The sequence below is a fragment of the Chanodichthys erythropterus genome, chromosome 13 (genome assembly GCF_024489055.1).
Source record: "Chanodichthys erythropterus isolate Z2021 chromosome 13, ASM2448905v1, whole genome shotgun sequence".
Lineage (NCBI taxonomy): Eukaryota > Metazoa > Chordata > Actinopteri > Cypriniformes > Xenocyprididae > Chanodichthys > Chanodichthys erythropterus.
In genome coordinates this window covers 16,936,108-16,957,841 of record NC_090233.1, presented here as the reverse complement: position 1 = coordinate 16,957,841, position 21,734 = coordinate 16,936,108, and the positions used below count along the sequence as shown (strand labels likewise).

Sequence of the window (21,734 nt, the reverse complement as noted above, 5' to 3'; positions counted from 1 at the left end):
TTATGTAATATAATGTTTGTGTAAATCTAAAACATTAGGGAAATAAATGTATTTTTTGCTATTTATTCCTGTTTGAGGTTTGTAAAAAGCTGTAAAACAGCTAAGTTCATAAATCTGTGCTAGACTATAATAAATGTCCTTCCCTTTTATGTTGGCCTAACCTGCCGTTCAAATGTTCGGGGCTTGTAAAACATTTTTTGAAAGTCTCTTATGCTCACCAAGCCTGCATTTATTTGATCAAAAATTAATATTGTATTATATATTACAATTTAATGGATCCTTGTTAAATAAAAATCTTTTTTTCAACATATCATGCTGAAACTTTTTAAATGGTAGTGTCAACCAGGGCCTGAATTACAGAAACATCCTAACCGAGAATCCTATCTATCTGTTTAGTAAGTAACCATGGTTTGAATGAATGATTCAGTGACTCACTCATAAATGCTTCACTTTCATTATTGAATGAATCTGCATTCTTTTTTTCACAAATCTCTTGAATTAATTATTCAGTTTCCAATTAATTTTTAAGTCACTTGTCGCCACCTGGTGACAATAACAATACAATCATTATTTGAAGCGTCAAGTTACTTTCAAAAGGTGATTTGCTCTATATCAGTGTTTATATCCAAACTATAAACTTTTATCCCAGTACTTCTGTGATAATATAAATATTTATAACACATAACTAATGATACTGTGTGGATGAAAACACTGTTTGCGAAGCTGTTTCATACTTACCCATGACATCTCTGGGTCAGCGGCAGAGCCAATTCAGATTTGAATTTTCCGGTGTGATTTTGTCAAAGGTTTAATAGACACATCAGAATCGTTGTCATTTAGGAATGAGATCGCATGGGTGTTTGATTCCAGATTGCGATCTTTTAACGATCAATCATGCAGCTCTACCATTAGATGTACATGTGTTCAGAATGATATTACATCTTTTGTTAGTGGTGTTTGCAAAGGCAAGCTTTACTATTGCTGCCGCTCATACCTAGACTTGGGGATTTTTATATGTTTGTCTTTTCGTTCATCTCTAGTTCCTTCGAGTGACGAAGCAGTACCTGCCCCACATAGCACGCCTCTGTCTGATCAGCACGTTCCTGGAGGACGGCATTCGGATGTGGTTCCAGTGGAGTGAGCAGAAAGAATATATTGAGACGACGTGGGGCTGTGGGTTCTTTCTGGCCACACTGTTTGTCTTAATCAACTTACTCGGACAGCTGGGTAAGAAGTTTGTTCAGCCGAAAAAAATATTCGACTTGGAACATCTTCAGATTTTCATATGTAACGTTTTATTAATCTTATTTGTTAAACAGGTGGTTGTATACTGATCCTGAGCAGGAATTTTGTGCAGTATGCCTGCTTTGGTTTATTTGGGATCATCGCCTTACAGGTGTGAGCATTCTGTTTAAGTTAATGCAATTTTAATTAGATGTTATCTGTGGATAGGACCATAATTGAGTTAAACTGTTTAATAACGGTCCTGATCTTTATCTGCTCCAGACTGTTGCCTATAGCATTCTTTGGGACCCAAAGTTTTTGATGAGGTAAGGTTTTTTCGTTGTTGTTGTTTTTTGCAGGGTACGGCAGGTTTGAGTAGTTCATCCTATGTTTTATGCTCTGATCTCATCGTTCTTGACTTCTCTCCTCTATGTTCAGGAATTTGGCTTTGGGTGGAGGTCTGCTGCTGCTCCTTGCTGAGTCCCGCTCTGAGGGCAGGAGTATGTTTGCTGGTGTTCCCACTATGAGAGAAAGCTCTCCTAAACAGTACATGCAGCTCGGTGGCAGAGTCCTGCTGGTGCTTATGTTCATGACTTTGCTGCACTTTGATACCAGCTTCCTCTCGGTGAGCAAACACCCTCAACCTGGTTGTTTTCAACCATTTAAATTACATTTCATCCAAAAATCAAAAGGAAAAAATATAAATTGTGCATAACAAAAATGACCATTTTATGACCATTAAGATAATTTTCATGACAGTCACATTTACCACTAAATTCTCTTTGCTGTAATGCTAAAAAGAAAGTTTGCTGATTACTGTAATACAATCATGAAAATCGCCCTCTCCGGACACATTCTTTTTTTATATATATATATTTTTTTTTTTATTAGACAGAAATTGTTTTTTAACTGTATTGTTTTATTATGTAATATGTGTAATATGTTCATGACAACTTACAATTTAAATTTGGGAAAATAATATATTTTTCGTTGTATTATAGAAATAAGAATTCCCCTCACGCTGCACTAGGTAAAGATTATTGAATAATGTCATAATAGGTATTCTAACTTGCCTAATTTTAAATTTACAGTAGCACATATAGTAACCCAGAGGTCATGCATTTTTATTTTTAGGTTTTTATTACTTTCTGAAAAAAAATTTAAATACAGTAATGAGTAGCATTTGGATAAAAATATTTATTTTTAATTGTTATTAATTTAATATTAAATGATATTGCACTTAATTTAATTATATATTTAATTACTTCTATGATACCATTTTTAAATTATACATTTATATTTTAAGTTTGTTAATGCATTTACTAATATTAACTAACAATTAGCAATAGATTTGTTACAGTATTTATTATCTTTGTTAGTGTTGGTCCATAAAAAAACAACTTTTCATTGTTTGTTCATGTTCACTCAGGACCATTGAATAATATTAATTTAGTAAATGTTAAAATTACCATTAATAAATGCTTTAGAAGTGTTTTTCAATGTTAGTTCATGTTGTTAATTAATATATGTAACTACAAGTACAAAAAGAAATCAAGCAACACTTGTGCCACGTGTGGTGAAGGGAATTTTTAATGGTTTCTAAAAAAAAAAATGACGCATTTCAGCTTGAGAGCCTTCCTCAGGGTATACAATAAACACAATATACAATACAATGAATTAAAAAAAAAAAACATGGTAAGGTCACACTCCATTTTAGAACTAATGCACCTACAGTACAGTAATGTTAACAAATGGAACCTTACTGTAAAGTGTTACCACAAAAGTTTGCTCGTGGCTGAGGAGTTATTAACTCAGAGGAGAACAATAGTCTACTTTTTAAGAATGTCATTCAGAGGGATTATTAGACAATGAATGCAGATAAATCTTAATGGATTTAATTATTATAATAATTGTATTAATAGTATAGTTTTTATTATTTATATGCACTACTGTTCAAAAGCTTGGAACAAATCAACGTTAGTGATGATTAGACTGTACAGAAATTGAAATCTACAGATAACGCTAATACACACTAAATACACTTAGTCATGCAATGCTGATGTTGTTAGCATTAACATTTTGAGAACAAAGTATAACAATAATAATTTGCATGGTTTGACGTGATGTGAGCTAAGCGATCATTAGATTTAATCACCATTGGCAGCGCAATTTACCGTAATGTTTTTTTTCCCTCAGTCTGAACAAAAGTGGCAGATATGTTACTTACTTGTTCAGATGACATTCTCCGGTGAAAATTCTTATTTTGGTCTACTTCCAAGATGTAGAATCTGTGATTCCGAAGTACAGTATCCAAACCGATGTGGTGATTGACAGCATACATTATATTCATCAGCGCTGAGGAATTGTGCCGAGGCACAACGCATGTACAGATATTAATTCCACAAGCAACTGCAGGCTTCAAACAGAAATGGCGACAAAGATGCAAAATTACGGACTGCAGCTTTTTGCATTAATGCCTTCATCAGGACATCATCCTCAGGATCACAAACTAAACAAAGGTTAACATTAGCAGCTCCATTCATTTGTAAAAAGATCTACTGAATTTGCAGCAGAAAATGACATTTATAATATTACAGCAATTTCTCCATAACACTATTTTAAATTAATACTTCATTTATCTTTAAACACTTTTTTAAAAACGAGCTTAGATACTTGATGTAAAACTTCAGTCAGCCCTGTTTACATATGCGTTTGAATGTGGACTCCTTTTTGTTTATAGTTGGCCTTTTCTGGCTTTATAATTGTGCTCATAAACCCAGCATCTTATGACTTGGCAGAACATCTAGTGTTTAGTGCTTCAGGCTCACAATCAAAAAGATGATGGTGTGATTGTTGCTCAGGATGTGGGTTTGTGGTAGAGTATTTGTATTAATTTCATCATGATGCAACCTGAAACACAAGCTTACTTAAACCAAATTAAGTTTATCTATAAAATGTTACATTATAATAGAAACTGCTCATGGCTTGTCTGGTTTGCAAACATGAAAGCTATAAAGGTTATTAGCACTGATTTCATTCATCTCCATGGCACAATTCTGAGACACAGTCTGTTCTGATACAGTCATGGATAACACAAGCAAAATGTGAGCATTACATTGTTATAATTCGTCTAATTGTACGTAGTTAGGATAGCAAATACATACTTAGAATTGTCAGCCTTTAAAAAGGGAGGCTCTGCATGTGTTTTATTGTTGTTGACATTAAAAGGCCAGATGTCTGTACTCTTCAGTACTTTGGCATAAATTCACCTGACATCCATATTAGGCAATGTGGATGGATTGGATGGCATACCCTAATTCTCAAAAACCATAAACAAAACTACACAAGAAAAAAAAACAAAAAAACAATATGTCACAGACTACATTAATTACAGGTACAAATTCAATGAAGATTTCAAAATGTTTTGTGCCTACCACAATATACAGTACTGGTAGGATTTTTTTTTTTTTTATGCTTATGCTCACCATGGCATTTGATTTAAAAAAAAAAAAAATAATAATAATAATATTGAGATATTATTACAATTTAAAATAACTGTTTTCTTGTGTAGTATATTTCAAAATGTAATTTTTTTTCCAGTGATGGCAAAGCTTAATTTTCAGTATCATTACTCCAGTCTTCATTGTCACATTATACTTCAGAAATCATTCTAATATGCAGATTTGGTGCTCGAGAAATATTTCTTTGAAAACTCTTCAAAGTTGAAAACTCTTACCAACTGCTTATTGAGCTTATGCAGTTCACGGCAATGATAATAAATGTAGTGTTTAATTTAAGGGTTTTATTTACTTTTGAATGTTAAACTGTTTTTCCCTCCTGTGTTAGATCACCACTTGATGTTTAATGTAAACTCAAAAAATCTAATGTGTCCCTAAACCGGTTGAAATATGTGCCTTCTACTTTGTAATAATCATTTTGACCACTAGAGGTCAGACGTAGACAAGTTTTGAGTTGCATAGATGATTTCTGCGGTGTCAAATCCTGCTTCCTGTGTTACAGTTTTAACATCAGTCGCATGTCTCATCGACTTCCTTTTTCTAAAGTATCTGTGTTTGCTTTTGCAGATTTTGCAGAACCTGGTGGGTACAGCTCTCATTGTCCTGGTGGCTATTGGTTTCAAGACTAAACTGGCAGCCCTCACCCTGGTCATCTGGCTGCTGGCCATCAATGTGTACTTCAACGCTTTCTGGACCATACCAGCGTACAAGCCCATGCACGACTTCCTCAAGTACGACTTCTTCCAGACCACATCAGTGATCGGTGGCCTTTTGCTGATAGTAGCATTAGGTCCAGGTGGAGTGTCCATGGATGAGAAGAAGAAGGATTGGTGAGACGGGACTGAGCTCAAACGGTTCACTCGCTCACTCTGTAGTTTGCCCTTTGGCAATTTTTTTCTGTGCAGTTATCACACAAAGCAGGTACACTACTTAGAGAGGAAGGAGCCAATTGAGATGTGGCCTCACAAACACCCCAGGACCAACAGAATGACCTGCTCTCAACATATCATGCACTGTCTATGTTTTCATCTTGCGTGCTTACTGAATTATTTCTACTAGCACTTTTAGACATATTAGTTTATCATATTTATTTTCTAAGGTTCAGGTCAGATTCTGTTATTTGAGAACCCCCTTGAAAATCTGGAACATCCATGTTATAAAAGCTGCGACCACGTTGAACGAATAACAAATTCATCTCCTTTGCCATTTTCTCTGCCTTTTTATTTCGGTGCCAATTGCAAGTCAGAGTACCAAAGATGCATTCTCCCAAGATATACATCATTTTGCCTTCGAGTTCATTTAAGCCATTTTAGTTCATCACAATGAATTTGAAGTAAAATGGAAAGTTGATGTCTAAGTTTTTTCATGGGTCAGCCGTGTCACTTTTCTGTCGTCAATCTCATGCCAAGAAGCAAAACAAGAGTTTGCAAAGAGAGTTTCTTATCCATTAATATTTTTTTACCATTTCAAAGTAGTTAAACGTAAAGATGAAAAAGTTTAATGGCCATTTTGAAGAATGCTTCATTCCATTCTAAATATTCATTGGCTTTTCATGTTAATGTAGAAGTTTATCGTGTTTGCTGTCTGTTGTCAGGTCACTTTAAAGTTTACAACAGGTGAATTATAGTGTTTCTCGAAACAAGCAGAGTGAGATGGAAATATTGAAACCCTGTGGTTTGTCAGACTCAGTGTTTATCCTCTTTGTACAAAAAAAAAAAAAGAAGAACTGAAAAATATTGGTTTTCTAAGTGTTTTAAATATGTTTTGACACATAAAGGGAAAAGAAAAAATGATGTCGGTTGTTTAGTTGTTGTTGTTGTTTTTTCCTAATAGTTAACCATTTTTTGAGTAACCAACAATAAAACTAGTGATATTCAAAGAGCAAAAATATTTTTGTCTACATGACATGCAGGGAAAAAGGAAAAGGATCTCTTACTGAAGGTGGTAGTCTGGACATAGTTTAATGTTGTCAAGTCGATTAATCGCAATTAATCTCATCTAACACAAGTTTGTGTTTACATAATGTTATTTTTATTACATTTATATATGTGAATGAGGAAACCCTCCTCTGTATGTCCTTTTTATCTTTTTAGAGTATTGTTTACCGAGAGAAAACATTTCGGCTATCCGGCTGTATCTAGACAACAGCATTTACGATTTTGGGCATTCTTTGTACTTAAGTTTGAGATAAGGCGAAGCAGACCACCAGGAAAGCCTTACAGGACCACCACAGAACGTCTATTCTTTCGCGGACGCAGATCTAAATGGTCAATGATGGTCTGCAGTGAGTTAAGGTGATTTTATTCACATACACACACACTAGGGTGACCACCTGTCCCGCTTTGCGTTGTCCCGCACAGCATTTTGACTCCTTGTCCCGCACGTCGCATATTGAGAAAATGTCCCGCATTTGCATCAGTCTGTTGGTTTTTAATTATATTTAAAAAAACGTGCATTCTAAAAAAAAAAAAAACGTTCTTTTTGCCTTTTTAAGAAAGCATTACATTTATTATTTTTGCTGCGTAGTTTTTCACCTAACAGCGCTTCGTCATAAGTAACATCCCTACACAAATACAACAGCCGTTTTTTAAATCCTATCCAATGGTTGAAAAGAAAGGAGTAAACACGGTCACTATAGGTTGTGACGGCTGTCAATCCAAATGTGGAGCGGAGTTGGACTTGGTCAGAACTGTTTCAAACATAGGGTGACCAGACCGGTTTTTGGTGTTCTGTCCCCGACTGGAGCTGTCCCCGGAAATGTCTCCGTTTTACAGTTTGTTCAAAATAACCCGCATATACATTGCAAAAAGACCTGCTGGAGCAATTGTGTAGTGATCATGTTCTCCAACAGAGGGGGCTGTGCAGCTACACTTGGTCGCGCGCGCGCCGCTACTTCATGAGGAACGTAATCTGGAGCTGGGCCAGAGCAAATAAGCGCCATTATCGTCAAATATTAAAATAAACAGCGTTATCAGTTTCAAGGTTAGTAACATGCTAACTATTCATACTGTTTGTATGTTTTATAACAGGGCCTCAACAGGGTGCGAGATTGTTAGCACAAATTTAAACGTCCACAAAAGTTCCGCAGTCATAACGCAGCAATTTCCACACGTGGTGAAGGTAACGTTACACTCAGATATGAATAAATAGAAAATAAAATAAAATAAAATGATGCTCGTACTTTGTGCTTAAAATGAGTCTGAAATGCTAAATAATAGTTAAAAAATAGTTAAAAGTTAAAACAGTTGTAATTTCTGTATAGCTAAAAACAGCTTGTGAAAATATTAAATTCAGTAATGTTAAAAAAATATTTGTTAAATGCTGTTAAATATTTATCTTCTTATAGGCCTATTTATGTTGTTTTATTTTTGCAATGTAATGTGCTTTTGTAAAGTCACACTAATGTTATAACAGGCATATTGTTTTGAACTGCTTTTACTATATTAATCGTGTAAAAGATTTTTTTGGTGAATTGTATTAAAACCAGAGCAAAAATCTTAATAATAAAACTAAATCATAATTACTTATATAATAATAGCCTGTAAGGAACCCACAAAAATGTAAAAACAAAAACATTCAAAAATGTACTGTCCCTGTTAATAACAAATGAGATCTTGGTGATATTTTGACCACTCAAATAGGAAATGTCCCCAGTTTCCATTTCAGAAATCTGGTCACCTAATTCAAAAATAGTTATCTGCATGATGCCTGCTGTATTTAGGGTCAGTGATGTTTAATTTAAATTACATGTCAAATAAAAACATGTTATGTTACATTGTGATATTTTCTGGAAGGGACTGAAGAACAAAGTATTTTTTTATCAGCTGATAGGCAGAATACCAATGTTGTTAACTAAGTTAGATAGAAATTATATAACAGCTTCAGGTTGTGTTTAAGTGTTGGTAACATGTCCCACATTGTCCCACTCAAACTTAGTAATCGTCCCACGTTTGTTTTTTTTGATGGTGGTCACCCTAACACACAATAATGTAGATTTTGTGTGATGACTATTGAGACACGTGAAATCACTACTACTTCTATGTCCTTGTTGGTTTTATAAAGCTAAAAAAATTCTTGACCTAAAAGCAGATATAATTGTTGTGGAATATATGCCACATTAGCAAAAATATAAAGACTGCGACAACTTGATATTAACACCTCTGTCACCAGGGAAATAAAAATGTTAGCTAATGTTCTGATTCTGAAAGCTTTTTTAACGCATATTTAAAATTTTATTAAAGCAATAATTTCAGTAACTGTAAATTTAGTAAGTTTCGGAAATTTTGCTTCTCCATGCAGCATGCAACCCATGACACGAAAATACATTGCTGATTTTGAGCAGCAGAGGACGCTAAAGCTGTTTGCGTCAAACTATTTCCTTACATTTGATAGGCGACGTAATCATAGATTCAATTACTTGCCCTCTCAAGTCTTCAAATAAGGTATTTTCTTTTAAGATAATTGTTGTCTTTTCTTCTAATGTTTCTGTTAATTACATATTGTAGGCTATAAAACACAAAGTGCAAAATACATTAATCATTATTCATATTGAACGGGGCGTGTTGTCAATAAAAAGCCATTAACATTCTATTAATTTGAAAGTTAGCATATTAATGGTCAATTATAAGTTTTTCAGCAAAAATCAAAGAGTAAACATTTATGAAACAGCAAAAATTGTAAAAAGGTTAGTTAGAAGGAATGCCTAGCAACTGTTTTTTCCAACAGATACGTGAAAACTTACCCCAATGTTACATCAAATATACTCTTGTCCTGAGAACACAGTTCAGCCTTTCAGCTGAAGTCCGCCTTCGTTATATAGAGTAGTTAACTAGTTACATTGTGGACTCCGGTTTCATGTATGTAAATGTGCTTTTATTGCAAAAAAAATATTATGATAGCCACTGGAACTTTAGTTTGCAGGAATCCAAACTATTCTAATTTCAAAGAGGGTTTTGAAACCAACATAAATTACTTCTATAGAGAAATATAACTGAATTTAAAACCTTAATAGTTACAGAGATATAACACCTTGAAAAGCACAGTCCTCTGTACTGATCAGTACTTCTTGCAAGATGTTTGATATTGAGACTAGACCCTCTGGCAACATTATTCTCAGTTGCTGTTTTCCCTTCATCTTTTTGTCTTCCTCCTCATTGAGCACAACTCACTTCCTCAGCCTTTGGCCAAGCAGTGATTGCCCTGTAAAGAAAACATTATTTATAAACAAATACTGCCTCCTTCCTTGGCCACACTAGCATGAGTTTGAAAAGATGCTGTGGGTACAGCAGAGTTCAGCTGCAGGTCAATGGAGATACCTCAGGTTTACCGCAAGTAAATTTTGACAGGAATGAAAATAAAGCTGTGAGTTACCTAAGTACAGTGTCCATTGGATTGTATTGTTGGATTATAGATTCAGCTGATGATATGTCCTTTTGAAAGTAAATAAACAAAATCCGTCCATAAAACAATTTTGGAAGTTATACTGCAAATTCTGAATGCTGTGTAAAATATGACTTTTATACAGTACATGCCATTGTAAAGACTAAATGCCCTGAAATACTCACAGCGCAGTTCTCCAGAAATGCGTTAAATGGCTGATTTTGTTCAAAATATCATCACTCCAGTTTGTTCTTCGATTTCACTTGAATATATATCGCAGGCTTAAAGGGCTAGTTCACCCAAAAATTTAATTTCTGTCATTAAGTACTCACACTCATGTCGTCCCAAACCCGTAAGACCTTCGTTTGTCTTCGGAACACAACTTAAGATATTTTTGATGAAATCTGAGGGTATCTGATCCACACATATGCAGCAACGACATTGCACCTTTTGAGGTCCAGAAAGGTACTAAAGACATCGTTAAAACCATCTACATGACTACAGTGGTTAATATTATGAAGCAATGAGAATACTTTTTGTGCACACAAATAACAACATTCAACAAATTCCTCTGTCCACCCTCATACTGATTCACTATTGTCGTTGCAGAGCTTCAATGTTTATGTCTGAACGGCCAGGGGTGCGTTTCCCGTACAAAGACAAAACTCTGCTTCACTACCATAGTACGATGCATCTTTGAGCAAATCAAATAGCTAGTAATGACTGTTTCCCGAAACCATTTTGTCACAAACCTGTCGTTCAGCCATGTTGGTTAATGATGTCACATAGGTGATGGAGTAATAGCTTCTTTAAATGTTGGTAAAGATTAGAAGGGATACAGCTATGGACACTGGGCATGCACAAAATCAATATGGGGTAACTTAAAGGGTTAGCTCACCCCCCAAAAAATTAAAATAATGTAATTTATTACTCACACTCATGTCGTTCTACAGCCGTAAAATCTTAGTTCATCTTCCAAACACAAATTAAGATATTTTTGATAAAATCCAATGACTCAGTGAGGCCTCTATTGAGAGCAAAGCCATTCAAACTCTCAAGGTCATAAAGGTACTAAAAACATATTTGAAACAGTTCATGTGAGTTCAGTGGTTCTATCTTAATGTTATAAAGAAACAAGAATACTTTTTGTGTGCCAAAATAAACAAAATAACGATTTTTCAACAATATCTATATGGGCTGATTTCAAAACACTGCTTTAGGGCTTTACGATTCGAATCAGTGAATCGGAGCGCCAAAGTCACGTGATTTCAGCAGTTTAGCCATTTCATAGGAGATCTGAATCACTAATTCGAAACAAAAGATTCATAAAGCTCAGAGTCATTATTGTTTTTTTGGTGCACAAAAAGTATTCTTGTCATTTTATAATATTAAGATAGAACCACTGAACTCACATGAACTGTTTCAAATAGGTTTTTAGTACCTTTATGGATCTTGAGAGATTGAATGACTTTGCTTTCTATAGAGGCCTCACTGAGCCATCGGATTTCATCAAAAATATCTTAATTTGCGTTCTGAAGATGAACAAATGTCTTACGGTTGTAGAACGACATGAGGGTAAGTGATAACCCTTTAATTACTGTATTATTGTAAGGGTAGGTTTAGGGTTGGGGTACACAGTAAAATTCCCAGAGTTAAATCAACTCTGCTCAGAGTACATATGGTCCCTCTCTAAATAGTGTTAAAGTAACACTGATGCAGAGTTAAAGTTAATGAGATAATTAAGCAATTATTAAGGCTGTGACTGAAGTCAGTTGTAGTTCGTGTTTCTTATTTCTCCATTGATTCTGCTTGTTAACAGCAGGTGTTCATCACTAATGCACAATCATTACTTAATTAATTGTTTAATTATCTCATTAACTTTAACTCTGCTTTAGTGTTATTTTAACACTATTTAGAGAGGGACCACATGTACTCTGAGCAGAGTTAATTTAACTCTGGAGATTTTGCTGTGTAGGTGTAGTGTAGTTGTTAATAAAACACAATCTGATAAGTACAAAATTAATTTATTCCGGCCGTTGCTGTATCCCTTAGGCTTCTATACACAACCTTAAATGTTTGAGATCAATTTAATGCTAGATTTTTGCTTAAAGGGTTAGTTCACCTAAAAAACACACCCAAGACCTTCGTTCATCTTCGGAACACATTAAGATATTTTTGTTGAAATCCGATGGCTAAGTGAGGCCTGCATAGCCAGCAATGACATTTCCTCTCTCAAGATTCAAAAATATACTAAAAACATATTTAAATCAGTTCATGTGAGTACAGTAATTCAATAATAATATTATAAAGCGACGAGAATATTTTTGGTGCGCAAAAAAAAAAAAAAAAAAAAACTACTTGTATAGTGATGGCCGATTTCAAAACACTGCTTCATTAAGCTTTGGAGCGTTATGAATCTTTTGTGTCGAAATCATTATTCGGATCGCGCGTCAAACCACCTAACTGCTGAAATCACGTGACTTTGGCGCTCTGAACCGCTGATTCGACATAAAAGATTCATAACGCTCCAAAGCTTCATGAAGCAGTGTTTTGAAATCAGCCATCACTATAAGTCGTTATTTAGTTTTTTGGCGCACCAAAAATATTCTCGGCGCTTTATAATATTAATATTGATCCACTGTACTCACGTGAACTGATTTAAATATGTTTTTAGTACATTAATGGATCTTGAGAGAGGAAATGTCATTGCTCCCTCTGCAGGCCTCACGGAGACATCGGATTTCAACAAAAATGTCTTAATTTGCATTCCGAAGATTAACGAAGGTCGGTGTGGGACGGCATGAGGGTAAGTAATAAATGACATTATTTTCATTTTTGGGTGAACTAACCCTTTAAAATTACAAACATGGCATCTGAGGACTACTTCTTGTTTTTATCAGTTATTTTGCTTTATGTCCAGATTCAATCATAGGCTTGTTCTTACGTACTAGAGCACCTGTGCACATGCGCACTCTTCAAAAATGTTGATTAAAATCTCTTTACAAACTAAAATCGATCCATCGATGCATCGCGATTCTCTCTCCAACGATTCTGGTTCGACTCTGAGCTTAGTTTTTATTCAGATGCGCGATGACGCTGAGTGTGATTTAAAAACACCCGGATTCTGCTTGCTTCCAATTCCTCACACACATAGGCTACACCGTACAACGTAATTCGCGTGCTTCACTGCACAGGATGCAATGTGAGATACGCGAGCTTTGTTTGATGTTGCTGTGCATGGTCTCGCCTGTCAGTATTTTCCATACAAATGCTCTACGAAGGCATCATTTATGTCATTTGGAATGCAGTGGACTTATATATTTAAAATATGAAACTCACTTACAGAAGGCTGCTTTCAATTTCAAATGCTGCCGCTTTGTTTGTGAAAATTGATCGCGCATGCGGTTTAATGTAGGCTACTTGCGTCTCAAAATGGTTTTATGACGCAAAATTAATGTAGCCTGCACAGCCAGTTTTGTCTATTAAAGGGACAGGACAAACCGCATTACTTATTATATTTCAAAAGAGATCCGTGCGTGAATGCAATTTATTAGATCTCCCGCTGTCTATGATGTAACAATCAAAGGACAGTAAACATGAGAAAGAAAACGCCCAGATGCCTAATCTTAAATAATGAAACACTGTAAAAAAGAAAAAGTTAGTTCAACTCAAATTTTCAAGGCAACCGACTGCACAGAATTTTTTAGTTGAAGATATCAACTTATTTTTTTAAAGTTTTGAAGAACTACAATTATTAAGTTGCGTCAGCTAAGTTTTTCAAGTTCTGACAACTAAGCTTTTTAAATTCAAGTTACTGGAACTTTCAAGTCTGTAAAAGCTTACTATTTTGAGTTCAGATTACCATCCCTGTAATAACTTACTATTTTGAGTTTAAATTTTGATTGGTGGCTCCCATCATGCACTGCAACATGAAGCACTTTTTTTGATTGTCACCATTGTTGAGGGTCATATGCTGATTCTTGATGTCTGTGTGTTTAAAAAAAAAAAAAAAAAAACTTCAGATTATAAAAGCTCTGCTGGATCTCAAGTGGTAACCGATTTATTATAAGAAATAATATTACATCTATATCACCAGTTGTCACCAATGAATCTGGCCATTTCACAATAAGAAAACACAACCATTATGACTGTGCTTCTCAAAGCATTATAAACCTAAACTGATCAACTTTGGCTCACAGCACTTTTGGGAAACACAGCCCAGATCATAATTTCTCTGACCATAACAAACATGCTTTACAAACACAAAGTTGGAGCAGCCAGAGATAAATTAATATTAATAAATAGAGTCAAGAGCCCAACTAAAGGAAATGCTTTTCACCATCATGGTGACTTCAAACTAAACTTTCATTAAAACATTAACATCTAAACATCTGTTCATTCTCAGTAAGAACTTTTGTTGATGTATGACAGAAATCAAATCAATCTGGTTAATAATAAGTGTAATAATGTTTAATGGCTGGAAGTCAGTTGTAGTTGTTGTGTGTCTCTCTTTTTCTCTTGTTGTTTCTTCAGTGATTCTGCTTATTATCATCAGGTGTCTCCACTAATTGTCAATCATCACTCAATCATCAATCAATTATCTCATTAACTTTAACACTGCTTCAGTGTTACTTTTTAACACCCGGCAAGATGGACTCACGTACACTTTGGGTGTTAATTTAACACTGGGGATTTTGCTTTGTGGGTGTCAACTACAACTTCAAAATAAATTCAACTCAATTTATTAAATAAGATGAACTTCCTCAGAAACGTCTGAAAGTGAGTTCAAGTGGCTTACAACAGATAGTTCAAGTTCCAACTAGCAATTTTATTGTCAGTTAATTGAAAAAATCTTAGTAAGGTGAACAATTTTGAGTTGTCGTTTTTACAGTGAAGCACTCTTTGTTTATTGCTTGTAATATGTTTTGTTGCTCCTCTTTATTATTTACTTGCTTGTATGTTTTTAAGTTATATTTAAAATTCTTAACATACAATTGTTTTAAGTCATTTTTTTCTATTTGTAATCATTTTAAAAAACTAGGCCTACTTATAATTACTTATGTAAGGATATGCAAATGTAAGGATTTTAAGGTTTTTAAGTCAGTAAACTAATTAATTAATAAGAAAAAAAAAAAAAGTAGATCGAGAATCATTTTGGAATCGGATCGGATCGTGAGGTGACAAAAGATTCCCACCCCTAGTAAATGACATTTATATGTATTTGAAATAAAAGATCTACATTGTACTTAATGTCAGCTTGCTTATTTTGCTCAAGATGACAATTAAGTCCACATGTCATAAAAAACAAGAAACTATGCTTCTAACCACAGCTCTAGAGCTGTCGTTCTAACCACACAAGTTTGTGATCTAGTTTGCGAACGTTCGTTTGAACTATGGTTTCGGGAAACACCAAATTGTTGAACTATGATAGTAACAACTGAACTTGCAATGTTTGTTAGCTAATGATGCTTTTGGGAAACGCACCCCAGCTCTGATCACATTAGCAGCATGACACATGCGTGTGATGCTGATGCAGGAGCCGGTCAATACTGAGCCCGCATTCGGACGTAAACACTGAAGCTCTGCAACGAAATAGAGTATGACAGGGGACAGACGAATTTGTTGAATAAAGTTGTAATTTTTGTTTTGTTTTTGCGCACAAAAAGTATTCACGTCGCTTCATAATATTACGGTTGAACCACTGTAGTCACGTCGACGGTTTTAACAATGTCTTTAGTACCTTTCTGGACCTCAAAAGGTGCAGTGTCATTGCTGCATATGTGTGGATCAAATACCCTTGGATTTCATCAAAAAATATCTTAATTTGTGTTCCGAAGACAAATGAAGGTCTTACGGCTTTGGGACGACATGAGGGTGTGTACTTAATGACAGAAATTTCATTTTTGAGTGAACTAACCCTTTAAGTCTATCCCCCACAGCCTGTTTTTGCATCTGTGTGAAGGTCAATATGGCATCTAACCTGACTATGGTCTATAGCTCTAGTTAATTCCTGTTCATATATTGAAGGTCTCTATGCTTCTGCAGGAAATGTGGGAATGGTTAAAGATCAATGTAGCACTTTAAGAGAGTCAACCTCAGGCCACACTTTGAGTCCATCTCTGTGGGGTCAGAGTTTTGAAGGAAGAGGGTGATGAGGTCAGCCTTCAAGTCCCATCAAAAAGAGTTTCTTCCCTCCTTCGGTCTGTTCTCTTCCTCGGAAAGTGGCAGGAACACACAGACAATGATTTGTCACCAGAAACGGCCCTGATAATTTCCAATTTCATGGGAGCCGGAGAAGAGGCCAGGATGGTCAGCCACAGCTGAAAGTGTGTGTGTCCACTGTGGGTCCCGGCCATTGTTAGAGCCCCAGCCGCAGGCCACTGTGTGTGCGGGACGCTTTTACTTGGAGCGCCCCGACAGCCAAATGTCACCATTAACCATACGCTGCAAAATCGGAGGCATTCATGATCGACGCTCCTCATAAGCCATAAAAGGGGTCATTGGTGAGGGTGACTCAAGTTCAGCAAGTCAGATTCAATGGTGTCATGCTTGTTCTGCTCTTTGATGTGACGTGTGTGGAAATGTGGCTTCTTTCTCACACTTGTTAGCGCTGTCAATCTTTCGATAGATTCTCTGGTTAAACAGTTGTCTGTTCTCAGTGCTGGCACTGTGAAAGCAATCATATTGTTGACAGATCATCAGATAATTTAATCAAGTGTTGATTTGTGATTGTGATTTGGTCTGATGTCAGAATGTTCTTTGTTTCTCTCATAGACATTTTATCACCTCTCACACCAAGACACAACTGGTCTCGTCCTAAAAGCTGATTGGCCAGTACAGTGTTACCGCCACAATTAACTCTTCATCTACCTACTGTGTTCATAGACCAACTGTTCCCCATAACACTAGGTAGGTTGACATGTCAGGGACTGTTATGGAAGGATGATACAAAGTTGACATGAAATTATTGGAAAGTATATGAAGAATTATGAAAATTTAGAATTTACAGTCTCTTCCAATATTTTCATGACTGTGCTATAAAACTAAAGAATATGACATTTAAATGAGAAAAACAAGTTAGCCTGTTCTTATAAGAATTCATAGCTTTTTTTTTTTTGTATGTAACACATTTGTATATGCTAAAATCTTCACAAATCATTTATACTTATATTATAAATGTATTTGTATAGGTACAATGTTCAGTTAGATATGTTTGTACCCCTAACCCCATCCCTACTCTGAACTTATCCACGTATCAAGAATATAAAAACCATAAAGGGCAGATAAGTGACATTTTCAGTTATAATACTACATATTTCTTGAAGACTTCAGAACAAGTTAAATACAGATGGAAAAAAGTGTTAACTTGAGTAAATCCATTAAATAAACATAACCGCATAGAACTTAATTAATGTCATTAAATACAATAAAATAGTGGTTCTCGATCAAGGGACCTCAGGATGACTTAAGTGTTTTTAAATTAATAATATTTTAAAATAATAGCTCTAAATTATAATGATAAAAATACACAAAATCAAGATGTAAACTAAAATCATATATCTTTTTCCCCCCTCAGTAACTATTGTTTTTATTGAAGAACATACATTTCTTCACAAATTCTGGACTCAAAATATTGCTGATTTGTGGTTAATTAATTTATAATATTAAATTAATTAACCATGTTAATTTTTTTTTTTTTTAAATAATGAACATTAGAAAACAATGAGCTTTTTCATAAAAACAGCAGAAATACCAAGAATATCTTGGTGTTTATGGAGAGAGGCCTTCAGATATTGTTATGGACAATGGGGGGCCTTCAAGTCAAAAAGGGTTGAGAATAAAATGAATTTCATGAATTTAACTCAACAAAAGGAGTGTGTTTGGGACAGGATTTTTTTGACTAACCAAAAACAAATGGAGGCAGAAACCTGTTTGAAACATTCATTGTTTTTGTAACTGGGGATGCTTGTGGTTAAGAAATTACACACTTCATCTTTAATGAACATTTAAAGGGATAGTTCACCCAAAAATGAAAATTTGATGTTTATCTGCTTACCCCCAGGGCATCCAAGATGTAGTTGACTTTGTTTCTTCAGTAGAACACAAATAATGATTTTTAACTCCAACCGTTGCCGTCTGTCAGTCGTATAATACATGGCAATGGGAACTCAAAAAAGTAAAAAAAACAAAACATGCACAGACAAATCCAAATTAAACCCTGCAGCTTGTGACATGAAATCAGATCGGTTTGTGCGAGAAACCGAACAGTATTTATATAATTTTTTACCTTTAATACACCACTATGTCCAACTGCCTTGAGCATCCGGTTTGTGAAGTCTGAAAACGCGTTCTGATGCCGGAAGTGATCTCTCGTGTCAATGAGTGTGAGCTCATTGAGTCTGGCATTAGAGTGCATTCAGACCTCACCAACTGGATGCTCAAGGCAGTTGGACATAGTGGTGTATTAGAGGTAAAAAAAATTATGTAAATACTGTTCGGTTTCTCGCACAAACCAATCGTTTTGTGTCTTAGGACATCAATGTGTCGTCACGAGCCACAGGGTTTAATTTGGATTTGTCTGTGCATGTTTTTTTTTTACTCTTATAGATGGAGTTCCCATTGCCTTGTATTATACAACTGACAGACCGCAACGGTTGGAGTTAAAAATCATAATTTGTGTTCTACTGAAGAAACAAAGTCACCTACATCTTGGATGCCCTGGGGGTAAGCAGATAAACATCAAATTTTCATTTTTGGGTGAACTATGCCTTTAAATGAAATTTGAATGTAGTACCATTTTCATAAAAGCAATAGGGTACTCGAGGATGTTACATTGTGACTATATTTTACTGCTACATGTGTTGCAAACCTTTCATGCTTAATTCAGACCAACAAACAGTAGCAGTCTTCTTGCCTAGTTGTCTGAAGTGTCCAACTTTGCTAACCGCATAGATCCACCTGTTGTGAACTTTACACAGCTCTCAGGTGATCAGGTGCTCTTTCAGTCCCGAGAGATCAGTCAGCATCAGCCCTTCCCACCTCTCGACACACTTCCTACAGCCCTTTATCCCTGACACGAAATCTAACATTTGCTCTTATTGTCAATGTTGGATAAACACAAGAGCCTCTTTGATCATTGCAAGAGCGACCTGTTGATGTTGTGATGGAGGAGAGGAAAGAGAAGGAGGGGTAGATTATGCCTCACAGTGCTACAGGAAGTGTGACCGATCTGCCGGTGATTTCTTTTGTCTTCTGTTGTTTGATTGACATAGCGGCAAGAGCCTGAGGGACAGTCATTGGCTCCGTCCTCAGATTTCTCTGGAGGTCATGGGTTAAATCAAGGCATATTTTGGTGTAGATCGGAAAGCAAGCATTTCATGATATCCGTCATTAGTACTGACAGAGCATACAAGTCATTTGAAAGTGCAGAAGTTTGAAGACGGAAACGGTCGCTCAATTTATTCCGGTCCTTTTCTTTTCCAGCTTTTCTCTTTCCCATCCTCTCTGCCTATATGTGGCTAAGTTTTCTCTTCATTCTTTCGCTCTTTCCCCTGCCACCAGTTTCTTTTCTCTGGGCTCTTAGGGACTCAATTGAAGGGCAATGAGGCAGCTAATGTGCAGAAAGATAGAAATTTACTTGCTTTAAGTTCATGCTGCAGACCTCTCTGAAAGAGAGCATTCAGCTGCCCGCCACTCCACAATGAGATGCGATTGAATAAAGCCTGCAAGCAGGTTCTTAGCGGCTACATGATGGTTCAGTTCACGGCCCATTTGCCTCCAATGCTCTCCTCTTTCTCCCCCGCATATTTTTTATCTTTTCCTCTCTCGCTGAATGACATCTTTCGGCCGGACCCCCCTGCTGAGGAGGTTTAAATGAAATGCATTGATACGGGCACAAGAAGCAATTTGTCTCTTGAACTGTTCCAAGGATTTAAAGAGAGTCAGGGAGAAAGAAAGCGAGAGAACGATTGAGAAGGTTGTCCGAGAGAACGGTGTTACACTGCCATGTCCGACGACTGGACATCAGGATGCAGAGTTTCCATACCATTTTTTTTCCCCCTGAATTTTTTTGAATAACTAAATGAGTAGCATTTCATTGTAGTTGTTCTGTTTTTTGTCTTTTTTTTTAATAAGTGGCAGGTGCATGTGCTTGTGAACCTCTCTCTTCACATTCAAATAGTTTCATCTCTTGTGTATCAAGCAGAAACACTATTATAGCTCCAGGGACGAGTATCTCCAAGCAGAAAATACTTTTTCTTTTCTTTTTAACACTCACTGTCACACTAAATACAGTTGAGAATAACACTGATCTTTCAAAGAAATTCCAACAACGCCTTGAATTAAAAAGAGAAATGCACTTTTCTTCCCATGACTGTTACATGTTCTCATCAGTTCAAGTATATGTGACCTCAGAAACTAAGCAGTATTTAACCTCTATAGACCGTCTCTGTCTGCATGTCATGCACTCTTTCGCTTTCATTTACCCTTTCTCACCCTGAGTTTCTCTCTCTCTCTTTTCTCTCTCAAGCCTCCAGCTGTGAATGTTTGTTCAAGTGGAGTGAAACCATCAAGATGAGAAAATATCATTGCGCTCTTCTTTCTATTCTCGCTGGATTTGCTGCCCCCCCATTCTATTTTCTGTGACTCTGTTTCTTTTTTCTGATCTGTATCTCCTTCACTGTTATAGCCTGGACTCTGAAGACCAAAAGCCTGAGACTACAAAGAAAATTAACAGAAATATTTTAGATTCTGCACTATTAGGTCACTAATCAAATAGGTGATAACTGATCATGTGTCTCTTCATACAGATGATCAGATGTTCAGTTTTTCCTTCTGAAGCTCAAGATGCTTTTTGAATAATTTTAAATCATGCTGGAGAACATTGAGTTCATGCAGCTGGAGTGCTGCTGTCATTAAATTAAAAGATAAAGCAAATACTAACACATTTTGACATTTGTGCTAATTTTTCAGTTCAAGATTTCAAGATGCGATCAACTTGATCTCATTAGAATACGAAAATAATTTCGCAAGATGTCAATTTTGAATGAATTCGCACAATGCGATTTGTAGGTAAACGTGCAATTTTTAAAAAAAAAAATCATGATGGTCCACCCCTAAAACTGTAAACAGATCGTATAAAAACATACAAATGAGAATGTACAAATTCATATTTATACTATGCATAATTAGACTTGCAGCAATTCACCAAACCGTTAAATAGTTATGAATTGCCATGACAGTGTGTTGACTTTTCACTCAAATTGTTGAGCATTTAATTTTTAAATTAGATCTTTTCATTAAATAATAATAATAAAATAAATAATAATTTTCACTAGTCATCACAGACTTTTGGACCAAACTGAATGAAATACAGATCCTAAAGGCATTACAAATAACTTTACTTCATCTAAAGTTTGAAGGTTGTCCTTTTTTGTAACGCAATACAAACACTCCTCAGTAAACACTTCACATTAAGTAGAAAAACTCATAAATACATGCATAAATGAGACTATAATGCAGCAAAATATAAAAACATGGCTAGGTTTTAAACATATCTTTTAACCTTTTGGAAGAGATGAATTTATATACTTTGAAAAGATGTTTTCTTTTCTC

General features: G+C 35.5%; 1 protein-coding gene across 1 annotated transcript in view; it reads left to right on the top strand.

Moving 5' to 3' along the window:
• Positions 1-5,659, top strand: part of surf4l (surfeit 4, like) — a 7,580-nt gene extending 1,921 nt beyond the window's left edge. The window contains exons 2-6 of the mRNA XM_067406736.1: positions 1,041-1,227; positions 1,320-1,396; positions 1,507-1,550; positions 1,663-1,849; positions 5,310-5,659. Of these exons, the coding sequence (XP_067262837.1) occupies positions 1,041-1,227; positions 1,320-1,396; positions 1,507-1,550; positions 1,663-1,849; positions 5,310-5,576 (762 nt within the window). The 3' untranslated portion in view covers positions 5,577-5,659. The remainder of the gene's footprint in view (positions 1-1,040; positions 1,228-1,319; positions 1,397-1,506; positions 1,551-1,662; positions 1,850-5,309) is intronic.
• Positions 5,660-21,734: the final 16,075 nt, after the last annotated feature.